Source organism: Strigops habroptila, chromosome 2 (genome assembly GCF_004027225.2).
Source record: "Strigops habroptila isolate Jane chromosome 2, bStrHab1.2.pri, whole genome shotgun sequence".
Lineage (NCBI taxonomy): Eukaryota > Metazoa > Chordata > Aves > Psittaciformes > Psittacidae > Strigops > Strigops habroptila.
The window spans coordinates 30,757,513-30,771,644 of record NC_044278.2 but is presented as its reverse complement, the minus strand read 5'-3'; the positions used below and the strand labels follow the sequence as shown (position 1 = coordinate 30,771,644).

At 36.5% G+C, this 14,132-nt stretch overlaps 1 protein-coding gene across 3 annotated transcripts in view; it reads right to left on the bottom strand.

The window, feature by feature from the left end:
- The window catches only part of DYRK1A (dual specificity tyrosine phosphorylation regulated kinase 1A), a 90,551-nt gene that overhangs the window by 56,792 nt on the left and 19,627 nt on the right, over positions 1–14,132 (bottom strand). For 2 of the 3 annotated variants that reach the window (XM_030477849.2, XM_030477851.1), the window contains exon 2: positions 3,565–3,644. In XM_030477849.2, coding sequence (XP_030333709.1) covers positions 3,565–3,574 — 10 coding nt within the window. In that variant the 5' untranslated portion in view covers positions 3,575–3,644. Of the gene's footprint in view, positions 1–3,564; positions 3,645–8,492; positions 8,713–14,132 lie in introns of those variants that run through there. The other variant, XM_030477850.1, reaches the window with a different exon arrangement.

Genomic DNA, 14,132 nt, shown 5'->3' with positions numbered 1-14,132 from the left:
GGCATAAGAATTGGACAAAAATACTGTAATTATTTATAAACTATCTATGTCTATTTAAGACATAACTGGTAACAGTTACCCTGTTTCCATGCTGTCCTTACTATGCAGAAATGTCCCAAACGATGTTGGTCAATGGTCTTGTGGGAGATCTAAAGATCTAAATCTGGAAAAGGTATCTGTTGTGTTTTATATAAAGTGCATCATCATCAAAAAGCAGTTCGGAACATGCAGACTCTTTTTCCTTCCCTTCTGCTTTCAAGAACAATACTCCAGCAATAACTGTTACCAGTTAATCTCTTCTGAGAGAATCAGCATGTGGTGTTAAGGAATGGATCCTTCCGGAACTTGTACTTTGGTTTAGTAGATCTATACTGGCCCCTTATACTCTCGACTGAGATACGAGTCCTTTTCTTACAAAGGTTAAGGAAGACAAAAAGCTGTAAGCTCTTTGAAAGCTTAAAGATCAGACAACTAATTATTTTTCATTACTTATACCTAGGCTGCAGCTAACTAGAAAAACTAAAGCCAAAACCATAAAGTTATTTGTTATAAAGCAAATCCATTTTTATAAGGTAGCCTCCTCAAAGAGAAGGGAAAAAAGTAACAACCAGCCACAGTCATACTCTGCCTAACAGGTGCAGGACAAGATGTAGCAATCACTTTGAAAACAAACTTTTAAACATAAGATGAATTCTTGCTCCTAAGTGCACAGCACAATCCCAAATTTGACACCACTACACCATAAAAAGTAAACACTTGCTAGCATGATTTTCAGCACAGTAACTACAACCATAATAGCAGTAATAGCATTGGCACTTATGGTCCCTTCCTTTCACAAAATGTGCTGGGGAGACTGACTTTCAAAGTACAAAGAAGTAAAAGAGAAAAATTCACATTCTGAAAATATTTGTTAATTACAAACCACATTCTAAGGCATTAACTTTGTTATCACAACATGCATTTGTAGTGCACAAGCATGTCTGAAATATAAATTTAGCTTTTCTTCCAATGAGCTGAACCCCCAGCTTGCTTTTTGTAGTTTTTCCACAGCAAAGCTGTACAGACCCTATAAAATCCTACAATAAAAGTTATCAAGATTGACAAAAAGCAATTATTGAAAATCTTTCTCCAAACAGTATCTTAAAGTGCCCTTCTCTGTTTAGGTCCCACATATTATAGGTGCTAAGAACAGAGCAAAAAAAGAAGTCAGATGAGCTGCAAATTTGTTTTCCTGGTAAGTCAACTTGGAAAATAAGACTGAATATCACTATTTCCTCATATTTTCACTTTTTTTTTTCTTTTTTTTTTTTTGAAGAACCATGGACCTTAATACATTTCTGTGTTTTCAGCTTAAGTGGTGATCTAAAATTCAAGTATTCCAAGACAGTAAAAGGGAAAAAAATCTCTTCCTCGAGAGGACTGTTTCCCTTCATTATTGTGGTTAATTTTAGGGTTTTAGAGTAGGTCAGTTTCCAGTGAAATGAAGTGATGCCCATTATAACAAAGAATTTATTTACCCTATAGAAGCTTTCATCCTTTAGCCAAAGGTAGCTTAGACATTACCAGGCATCTCTGATCAGTCACCCAGATCAGTAACCCTCAGAAGCCAAGCCTCATTGAAAATGTGAAAGAACCATCCTCAGTAACCACAAAACCTTTCAATTTCTGGCCTGAGCTCTCACCAGCTACTTTGAACTTGAGAAAGGTATCAGCAGAGTCATCATATGACTCTTGTTACTGCATTACACAATAATTACAGTACATTTCTTCATTTTAAGGCATGCAAATCATGTTTATTCTCAGAACCTCAGCATACTAATATTGGCTCTCCTAATAAACAGAAAACTGAAAATAAATCTTATTTGTCTAACTTCCAACTTGTATGACACATCAGAAGCCTCAAAGTCTTTGCCAAGGTACCACAGTTTTTCACACTGTATTTATCATGGAACATCCAAATAAAGAATTATGGCTTTAGAAGATAGAATTACTACTTGCAATTCAGAATCTTGTATGCATTTCTATTCTTTAAGCTTGTAATTTTACAAGCCCACCATCATCAACAATCCTGACCAAAACTGAAAGTACTCAAGTTTTAAATCAGATTAATGTATTATAATATCAAACTTAATTCTCCCAAACAGTATAAGATACATAAGATACTATTTCACATTATTACCTCTCCTTTCAGTTGTGGGATGAATACTTTTAAAGCTTTCAAATAATTTTCTCAATATTTAAGTGGGGCTATATTTAAATCTACATCCCAACAAGCACATGACCTACAATATTATCAGTGACTGCCTACTAGACAAGAGCTCCACAAGTTTGATGGGACATCACATGATTAGAATTTGAGAGTTTAAATGCTATTCCTCCAGATTTAGACATTTAAAGCAAATGCAATATCACTTCAGAGTATTTTTTCTTTCTCCTCTTCTTTGCCCCACCTAATTTTAGAATTCTTTAGACCCTGTTTTACTTGAGCTATCAACATACAACTTACAAACATTCAACTGAAATGAAGGAATGTTTAGTTTTCACAGAATGAAATATCCACTTACAGCATCTTGGTCTTAATCCAACATGCTCCATGTAAATATACCCTCTAAAGCTGTTTATGCATGAACAGCTGATGCAACTGAAAACTGTCAATCAGGAGATGACCTGCATGCATACGTAAATCTATCTAGCTTTTTTTCCAGCCCCAAGGATTCATGGGTTTTAAAGCTGAACAAGCACTCAGAAAGATCTGTCTTATGCGTACTTCACTGTTACAGGGCTCAAAACGTAAGACACAGAGCTGTTCCCTGCTTAAATAAGGGCATTTGGGTCTAAAGAACTACACCAATCCTCCTGTACAACCTAAATTTTATTCTATTTCTGCCAAGCCTGATTTTCCCTGTCAAAATATTAACCATATTTCCAGCAAAACAGCATCAGTAAAAGTAAGCTATTTAATCTGCAAATACACTTGGCACTTTCAGTATTCTTATTAGTGAAAAACGTAAAAATTTCCTAAAAGAATCAATTTTAAGAATGACTAGTGACTTTCAAAGATGTTCAAAGATCCTATTCTCAGTTCTTGAGAAACCTTACAGTAACTAGACATAAGTCTTCAACATGGCATAATGAACTGTTAGATATTAATTTGATATACTCTTTTTCAGATAGATCCATAGCTATGATGAAATAGCGTGTCACTGAACATGGTGACATACACTTGTTGGCAAGTGGGGGGCATTAAAAGGGGATAGTAACAAACAAGACAAGACTAAAGGCAGTACATTTAGTTAGCATCTGTAGAAAACAACCTTTTTTTTTTTTTTTTGCATAAAACTTTGGAAACAGTATTCCCATTCAGGGAAAAACATCTTCCTCATGGACAGTTGCAGAAAAGTTTCAAAGGGCAAAGAAAGATTTCAAAACTCTGCAGGTTCTTCAATATTCCACCAAGGTTGGCTCAACATAATTTTGGGGATACAGAGAATGGAATAGAAACAAAACCCAGATCAAGAACATCAAAGATTTTTCCCTTCTAAAAGCCCTTGAAAATAAGATCACCTGTATGCATCGTCTTCTTTCAAGTCTCATATCATCCTGCAGGGGTGTGGGGGACGGGGGGAGTCCAGCAGCAAACAACACTGCAAAAAGAAGAAAAAAAGTAAATGTAAATACAAACTATTAAGATACTTAAAAAAAACCCCCAAAAAACCCCAATCATAAATCTTCATTCTACTAAAGCTACATAGTGCTTCATTCAACCCTAGCTCTCAGGTATAACCACAGAGCTAAACCAAGGAAGTAGAGACAAAAATTACAAAGACAATCTTCCACTAACATCTAATATTGGGGGAGAGGGGGGGAACCCAAACCAAAACAACAAAACACCTATCTAAATGCCAACATTTCAGAGATTAACTTAAATTTCAGCTGCCCATTGAACACTTCTGAAAATTAAGATCATCCAAAAAAAGCTGTTCTCAAACCTGCCAAGGTAAAATTATTAATAGTACCCATCTTTACAAAGCCCTTAAATATGTGGATTTTTATGGAAGCTCAGGACAATATTTATAAAACACACCTGAACTTCTGTGGGATTTTAACAAATCAACAAACTATAGCACGGTAAGTGCACATGAATCCATAAATGTACAAGTCCATTTTTATCTCATATCTCACCTGAAACTGAATTAGGTTCACCTTACACCAAACTAAAATATGCTCAGAAAAATAAAATTATAACTTTCTACAAGACAAATACATATAAAGACATGAGTTTCTAGGAGGAAATCTCCAACTGGAGTTAAAAAAGAACAGTGCGATTATTCCGATCAAAAAACCAAACCAAACCCCACAACACCCATCAACCAACCCCTGGTCAAAGTATTTTTCAAGTATTTGCTTTTCACTTGTTCTCCAATGAAATTATCACTGGTACTCTTCAACCTACGAAAATATCAAAAGCACTTACAAATTACTGAGAATTTTAGAGAACCTCTGCAAATTACCTAACAGCTCAAATTGTAGAACCTAGATTATTACTATTTAAACACCTCCTGATGTATGCAACTCCAAGAAAGTGTGTCTAGCCTAAAATGCACTCAGATACCGCAATTTGAGCGGCAAATGTGCGGTTCATTTCTTCATCAGCAATGACTGTTCAAGCACTTACATCCTAAGCCGAGCCAGCTCTTTTGCCACCACACTGGCTTCTTCCTTGTGCCACGGAAGTGTGACATGCACACACAAGACACACACACACAAAGGGGGGGTGACGGGAACACAAGGAAGAATTACTTTTTTGATACATGCAGGACCACTGTAGTGGTTGTATTGTTATTTTACGAGCAGGTGAATTCTTGCTGTTGTGAAGGGGGCAAACAAAAACTGGCCATCACACATCATGAATCAACAGCTATATTTTTTTACTGCTGAAGTTCCACAGAGACCTAGAATGTCACTGCCACATCCACAGCAGCCATGAACTTGGCAAGGCTGATGAGTACTGCCTAAGGCTACACAAGATCCTACAAACTAGGCGCTGTCATGCCTAAATCGCTTCAATTTGGATAAAAGATTCAGTCTGGTACATATGCTGAGTGCATATGTCACAAGACAGTGTCTTGTACTGAGCTTAGTCCCACTAAAACTAGTGGAGGCAGGCACTGATGTCCAAGAACAGGAGAAAGGGAAGAGCACACTCTTGCTCTTCTTTACACTAAATAGTCCCTGGGTTTAAATAAACAAACAATAGAAGTCCTGAAGCCCCAGATATGTCCAGCATATATGGGTGTCTTAAGGCTACTGAAAGCTCTCACTGGCCAAAATACTTACGACATTATCTATTACATTATCTATGGACTCTAAGATTATAGAAAGCTTTTTCCAGTAGTACCTGCAATGACTGAAGGCATTGCTCTTTTGTCTTTACCACCCTGTAGCTCAAATACAGCAAGGACCACCTCTCTCATCTGCATCAGTACAAGGCCAGCTTCAATACTAAGCCAGCTTGGTTCGAACTATCAACAAACATACTTTGAGCAAAGCTATCTGACTTTCAGCCAAAATAGATTGTAGAGCGTTCATACGTCGTCTTCTGCCAGTTCTACAATGGGAATGGTAAGCTCCAAAAGCAGCACATTAGCACATCTCCGTCGCTTTACAACAGAATGTTGTATCAAACTGACTGCAATGCTAGCAACATACAGCACTGTTGTGGGCAACAGACTGCCAACTCTATTCCTCTTTCCATAAGAAGAGGAAATCAGTTGGTAAGAGCATGATATCCAATAAACATAGACACTACCAGGCTATAGCTACAGAACCTGAAATTACACAGCTGATTTTATCAAAGCAGGAAAGCAACTTCATACATATGGGAAGTTATGCTTTTTGCTGACTGGAAATTAATCTAGAATATTTTAAGATTACTTATAAGGCTAACTGAACAAGTAATTCTCTTGCAAAAAATTCACAAAGGTGTAAGAAAGGAGAAACCAAACTGGAAAGGTAACACACGCAGACTTCAACTATTTTAGAATTTAGAAGATGACATTAGAGCTACCGACAATAAGGAAGAGTTGCTGATGTAACTACAAAGTCATGAACAGTTTACTAACAGGGAATCAATACATCCGCCCACTTCAGAGCTAACCAGCGAAACATATCCATCACAAACCAATGCATTTCTTCAGTCTCCTTACAACTTTCTAACAATCATCACACTTTCAAGAACTGGACAACTAGTGTGGAATTAAGACCGGAGTGGAAATGCAGGTGTCCACTGTATTCCAAGAAAATATCCGCAACATAAAAAGTAACTTTAAAACATCAGCAGAGAACATAGACAATGAGTTACTGTGATGGTAACAATCTCACAGACACACAACAAAGGAGTAACATTTTTAACTTTGGGGTTTTGTTGGTTTTGGGTCTTTTTTTAATAGGTGCAACCAAATCACATATAATTGCTGCAAAGGCAACACATTAAACTCAGTAACTGAGCGTCTTCTGTTGTGCCTCTGCATTGCCAAGTTCTTAAAACCAAAAGGCCTTTTACACAGCCTGTACAAGGGCTTCCTGGTTAAGATACTAAATTGATGATAACAGGAGGCAAGAATAAATCCCACTCATCACACAGTCTGTAAGATCATTACTAGAAGAATCCCTTAGTAATAACATTTATTGGGCTTCAAGAACCCAGTTTGATCTACTTACTGGTATAAAACAGAAGTGAATTGGAAATAAAGGAGCAGAGGGAAGAAGGGACGACAAGAAAGGCGTTGAAAAGCAAATTATTGAAAGTGGTACAGCAAACAGACGAATAAAAGCCAAAGTCTTTCATTTCAACAAAGAGAGCAGTTCTTAGAAATCAACCGTTTAAGAAGCCACCGTGCTAAAACTTTACTTCATGCTTTTATTTCCCATTTTAATTACTGTTGCTTTCTACTCTTCATCTTTCCTACCCACACAATGCTCCTCTGATCTCCTCAAAATACAGATAATGGGATTACCTATCCAAAGCCACTCCACATTCATGAATAATTTCGAGTGTAGAGTTCAGCTTTACTACAAAATGTTTAGTTAGGTAAGCCAAAGATACTGAGCACATTTTATTCCAGGTTATACTCCACCATATTACAAAGATGGTGATAGTGAAAAACAAAGCTTTTATGTGTATCTGACTTTTCCTTACCCCATAAGCCTAGGTTGCATGTTAGCCTCTGAGGACTAATTTTTATTCCATTGTATTCCTTAAGAGCATCCATTCCTTCCTTCAAAACACTCAATACACAGCTTATGTCAACAGGTTCACTGTAAATCAAAGTTGGTTTCAGAGCAATCATACTTGTAAAAACGTAAAAGTGCAAAAACCATTACTAACATCGCTCTGAAGAAGTTTCACTTCCTTCTACCATTTCTCTTTTTTTGGGTTTGCCTGGATATCAACCAGACCGTGAGTTTTTGCAAAGTGGACGATTTTATTACATTATGAGCACAGTAAGAAGCCAGTTCTAAATGCAGCAAAATAGTACAGCTGTTTTTCAAAAAACAGTATTATTTCATAAACTTAAGAATGTATCTAAGTCATATAATATGCTGCATATTTAGTTTGTATAATAGATACTAATTTAAAGCACCTAGAGTTAAAAGATTTGATCCAATTCTATCCAATCCAAGTTTGCAACGTGTTAAAGGTAACCAGCAGAAACACCTTTATAGAAAGGCCACACTTTCACTGCAATTTTGTATTACTTTTAAGTATATTTGAAGAATTCTTTTCATTACAAATTTAAATAAGTGGTCTCAGAATATCAATAGCACACCCCAGAGCTTGAATTAAAAGTCTGCTGGGGAAGGTTTTGCTTTTTACATTTTACTAAATAAAATGCTTTGTATATACATTTACTTCCCTTATTCAGTATCTTTGTATTGTAAGATTCAATATGGAACCTTTTACAAACTAATCGCAACAAAGCTCTTGAAGTTTTTTCTCTGTGAAAAGGACATTTTGTAACTTCTGAAGTCACACTCATGAAGTACCAGAGAAATCTCCGCATATCTCATGACTGTAGATACTGTTGTCAGAGATGAACACAATTCAGGTCACTGACCTTGCGTAAATGCAGGCAGGCCTGTTGCTAGCAACATAAAATATAAATACTTACTTAGAAGCAAGAATATTTATTTACTATGAAAACGATCCTACAGTATACACAATTGAGATTAACATACATACTGGAATATAATGGATCTAGATGTATATACATCTATACAATATCAATTTCTTAGGCTCTTGTCATTCTGCATCTCAACAGCCTATTCTTGAAACTAAGCACAATCAATGATGTTGCCTGACGTAAGACATACATGGCAAAAGATTCATCAAATACACCAGATTTGGTGTGTTTAAATTTAAAAATACTGAATAATAAAACATGAAGTATAACCAATGCTACTGAAATTTAAAATAAATACATAAATCTCACAGGGTACTAGCAATTGTCAACTTCCAGGACTACTTCCCAGAGAGACTCAACTGAGGAATTTCAAAATCACTGTTGTTGCTGCACCTAGAACATATGTCTTTTGTTACTAGGTAAAATCCTGTGTGTTCAGATGCACAAATTAACACACATCTGAAAACCAAATGCACATGTGCATTATTTACTGCTTCTGTTCTATTCTGGACCAAGACATTGGATATACGAAGTAATCTTGATTTCCCCCCCTCCCCCTTTGTTCTCTTGAATTATTTCTTATATATGACATCACAACTACTTCATATACCCAACACACAAAGCAGAACTCTGTACACGCTGTCTGGTTCACCCACAAAATCACATATATAGATAAAATCAAAAGCAGGTATGGTTTCAGCATGAAAATCCAATACATCTGACAGCTGACAGCCACCATACTGATTACTAAAGCAAAATTCAAGTCATTCGTGATCAGCACCACATTTAGCATGTTCCCAAAGTAGTCACAGATCCCCATCTTTAGGTTTTAAAATTCATAATTCGGAAGAAAAAATAATTACACCCCTCTTCAGTTTAGTTTGCACATTCAACAGAACTATGAGCACAGTCACCTTCATATGTCAATTTACCAAATGCGTAAGAAAGTGAATGTTAACGAAGGGCATTTTTCTACATAACTGGTTTCCTAGTTAAGGTGAAAAGACAGCAACAATCAAAACTGAGTTTATACTAGACTTCGCCAATACACCATTCATCCTAAGAGCTTGTATTGTACTTTGTACTCCCAGTTTCAAATGCATGCTGCTAAACTAGAAGACTATGCTACTTTCTAGATCAAAATTTGTGAGATACTTATGAAACGACTGCATCTAAAACAAAACACACTCTACCATCACTTTTCTTGTGTACTGTATAATTATTTTCGGTGTCCCAAAAAGCACTAGTTCCTCTAAAAATATACTGCAAATGACTAATTTCACTCTTATTTACAACACGTGATGAAAGAACCCATCCTTTAAGTGTGAAAGCATAGACAAGCAGCTTTACTAAAATCACAAAGTTTCTCACCCAAATTCAAGCCTGGCAAAGGCGGAACTACAGCTGCAGTAGAGCAAGAATTTCTTTTCAACAGCAGTACTGCTTAAGCAGCCTGTATCCTTTCCATCACTACCTGCTTGGCTGAGACAGTGCTACTACTACAGGGTCACTCAGCAAATAGCACGGGGGAAACGATCTGGTGGAAAAACAGAGGGGGACACCACTATTTCTCATTCTGTATCACTCGTCCAATCTGGTTCAGTACAAATGCACAGTAGCCTGGCAACAGGAAGAAACAGCTGGGAAAAGAAGGGGATTCTTAGGCCACTATTGGTGTCAAAATGCTAAATACTGAAGCGCACCTAATTCTATCCCAGAAGGACCTAACAATGGTGTCACAGCAGTATTAATTCAGTAAGACTTCAGAATGCAATCTGAACCTCTGAAATTTCTGATTTACAACATACTGTTTTTTTTAAACCTAACATTTTTATGAAAAGCAATGTGTAACTTCTAAAAAATGTACTGCTTTCCTTGTATATGAAGAAACCAAAGAGTGTAAAATTTGCACTTGACACATACAGCTAGACAATTTGGGATTTGCTTTTTAAATATTTATTTGTTCATGTAAACTCCAGAATAAAGGCTAAGGGTTTTAGGAACAATCAAACTGACACAATGGGGGGAAAAGAAAGAGAAAAAAGCCCCAAACTTAGCTAATATAAAGTTCAAATACTTGAGATATTTTAGATAATTTGCATATGCTTCTTTTCTTACTCACTGACTAAAAATATTAATTTTAGAAGCACAAACTTAAAATATTTTTCAGTATATTGGCCATATAAGGAATCACAAATTAAAGGGGGGAGTGGTTATTTTTATCACCCACTTAATACCGTCAAGCAAACCAGACGTGGTTATGTTTTAACTGTTTTGGAACAGCAAAGGCATGTCACTGTGTTTATATTCCCCTCCCTCAACTAAGAGATGCAAGGAGATGCTGCAAGCAGGAGTCACTCACCCCCCGCAATATCAGCTAAAATACTCTTAACTGCTGGATGGCACTGAACGCTTAGAACCAAGTACATGCTTCTGTACTGTTTAATGGCTTCATTGAGTACAAATGCGATTACTGAAGAGTCCCATTTACATGATTCCCATTTATATATTCTAGAAAATAATTTTATTCCAAATTCCCATAAGCATGAAGACAACAGAATTCCAGGAAAAGGAAGGGTATTTATGAAACCCAGATACTTTTTTTTTTTTTTAATTCTTTCTATGTCAGCTTACAAAAACAGATGTATGTAACAAACTAATTCTTTTCCAAGTTAACACACATCCTACCTACGATTTCTTTGAAAGGTGACACCTGATATTCAGGGGTTTTGGTTTTGGTGTTTTGAGCTGTTTTGGTTTGTGGTTTTTTTTTTTTTTTTTATGAATACAGCCATTTTAGTTTATATGTTAAACATGAACCAAACAGTAGCATGTGAGTAAAGTCATATTTCAAAGCAGAACATCCGTGAGGGCTGTAAACTAGTTTATAAAGGGCAATGTGCTCTCACAGTTGTGAAATGCTTTTCAGAGCTGAGATTTTTCTATAGATGTCCTCGAAAAGATCAATCATTTCATTTACAAAAACTATTTCTCTTAATTGTGGTTGGAAAAAGAACTTTAGAAATGCAAAGCAAAACATATGCCACTATATATTTGCATTCATCAGTTTAGAACTTCAGACCTAAAAAAGTTTCCAGAGAGTGTAACCTTCCTGCTTCTCCCTGTCTGTTTTTCAGGCATAAAGCAAGCAACCAAACAGAGAATTAAACGAAAGCCTAGAATTTCCGCAAAACCTGGCCAAACATAACTCAATTTACAGATCTTTACTACAGTCTTGACACTACTACAGCTTACTATTCTTCCAATTTAGTGGTCACTAACTACTACTTCCACTATTTGTTGTACCCTTTATTTACAAAACAGACTACTTGTCAGAGACCTGGCAAGAGAAGGTACTCAGTACTACTTCCACTTTTTAACCCTAGACTAGAGTTGGGACACCACTTGTAGTGCTCTCCAAACATGCAATGCATACTGAAAAAAACTGCAAGAGCTCAGACACACGTTATAGATACGTATAGATACACACACACATGCGCACAACGTATGTATGGGAGGTAAGGGCAGTTACTCGTTGCAAATGCAGACTACTTTAACTGCAATGGCTTTATACAGTTTCTGTCCAAAAGGTTGCTAAACATTCAAGACACTTCAGCTTTCTAAGTGACCCATCCCTAACAAATCCAGGTATTACTGCATTTTGACATCATTACTGTTTCCTTATTTTAACTGTTTGCTTTTTCTTTTCCCCTTTTAATTCTGCCCTGAAGCATGCAAAATTCCAGATCATGCTGCAATGTACATGTAACAGGAACCAGGAATTAACAAATTAATAGGCTATCATCATGTTTCAGTAAACATTACTGTAACAGAATTGATCAAAACCAGAGAGAATATAAAATCTTACTCAGAACGCAACAAACTCCATTAAAAAAATACTTTATATACTTATATAGATTCTTGGTAACTTATCTGTAGAGCTGCAATCAGATGTCTAAATGAAGTAAGACTACTTCTCCATTTCAACTTTGGCAGCAGATAGTTCCAACGTTACTTTCAGAGATGACCTAAAGCACATTTATAACAACCTAGATGTCCGTTGCCTTGGTACAGTAGTATCTTTAATCTTGAAGGCTTCCAAAATATTTTAATACATGGAGATATGCATACCTATAGTCTTCCAAATTAAAACCAAACAAAACAACCAACCACACACAACTGTAAACTGCTGGATAGCTCTGTAAATAGATGATGCTTATTTATAAGACTTCGGATAAGTGGTTTGTTTCAGCTATACACTGGTTTGTGTACTTTTTTTAATACTTTTTAACATTTTCAAGCACAACATGGACTAACTGCTGTTCAATTGATTCCCATAAGACAGCTCTCATTGACAAATGTAATCACATTTAAAATGAGCATCTTAAAGCTCATCTTGTTCCAACCCCCCTGCCACGGGCAGGGACACCTTCCACTAGACAAGGCTGCTCCAAGCACCGTTCAACCTGGCCTTGAACGCTGCCAGGGATGGGTCATTCACAACTTCCTGAGGCAACCTGTGCCAGTGTCTCACCGCCCTCACAGTAAAGAATTTCTTCCTTATATCTAATCTAAACCTTTGCCTTTCATTATTCAGGGTATTTATACTCGATAGGCATACACATAAGCCAGGTACTCTCTGGTCATACGTTAACCATATGCCTAGGTCTTAAACCAGCCTTCACCCCATAAATCCCCGTACCTTCTGCTAAAGCAGGTATGACTGGTATGAAAAGTGATAATGGAGAAGCACTGCTGATATCCTTTCCACTTTAACATAATAAATCAGATTCAACTGCCCAAGCTTCAGTTTAGGCTGAAAAACTGAAACTTGTCTACTTCACCTTCTATTCAAAGAAACTAAATGAATGTATTTAGTTCTCAAACGTCAGACTTTTCCTTAATGCATCTATCAGACTTCACCCACTTAGATAGGTTTTTCTGGGGACACTTGTTCAGAGATGTTTGTGAGCAACTGCACTTAAAAGGTGGTGTAAAAGGAATAAATTTCTTCAGTTACAAATACATACTTTTATCATTCTAGAAATCCTGCAGAACTCAATGTAAACCTTCTCTAAAAAATAATAATAATCTCTAGCCTTTAAAAAATCATGCAAGGAGGTAGCCGAATTGTAAGTCTTTCCAACAAGACTCCAGCCACAACATCATTCTGATGGTAAACTCACCAGCCACTAGGAAAAAGTATTAAAATTATTATATCTAGAGTGCAATCATTTAAGAAGCCTGCCATGAAGGATGGCCTCAGCTCAAAGATTTCTCCTTTTTTTTTCTTCTCTCAGGGAAATAGGCAAGACACAATTTGCTTATTATCAGGTGCTGATTTTTTATGCAGGACAAGTTCACAGGCTTCACATTTATATTAAAATAGTCAAACTCAGTACTTCAGAAACAGGGTACGCACTGCCTCTCGAGAAAGGCAAGGGGAAGAGACTGATTTAGCACATTGACAGCAGCAACCAAGACAGTTTTGGCTCACAAATGGCTATTCCTAAAAGCAACTCTAAACACACTCTTCGAAGTGGAAGGAGATCCATTTTCTCTATTTGGACAACTCAAAGTCCCAGCACATTATTTCTTTTTCTGCATATCCCAAGCATAGTACTAAAATGCAATATATATGGAATAGCCACACAAGCGTAGTAAATGGGGACGAAACCACAATTTAAGCTTGCTTACAGAACTCAGATTTGCCTTTTAATTGTATCTATCAATGTTAAAACACACTTGAAGGGAATTTTAGGATTACTGCTAGGATTTCAGGATATTGACAAAATAACTGGGACCCTAAGCTGGGAAAGAGGAGTTAGAAGTTGTTTAAAGAAAAAGAGGAGGAATCCTTTATTTCCAAAACTACGTACACCACAGCTGCTCTTCCAGCTCTTTTTAATTTGGAAACCAAAAATCAAGGTCCAGCTTTCATCAGACATG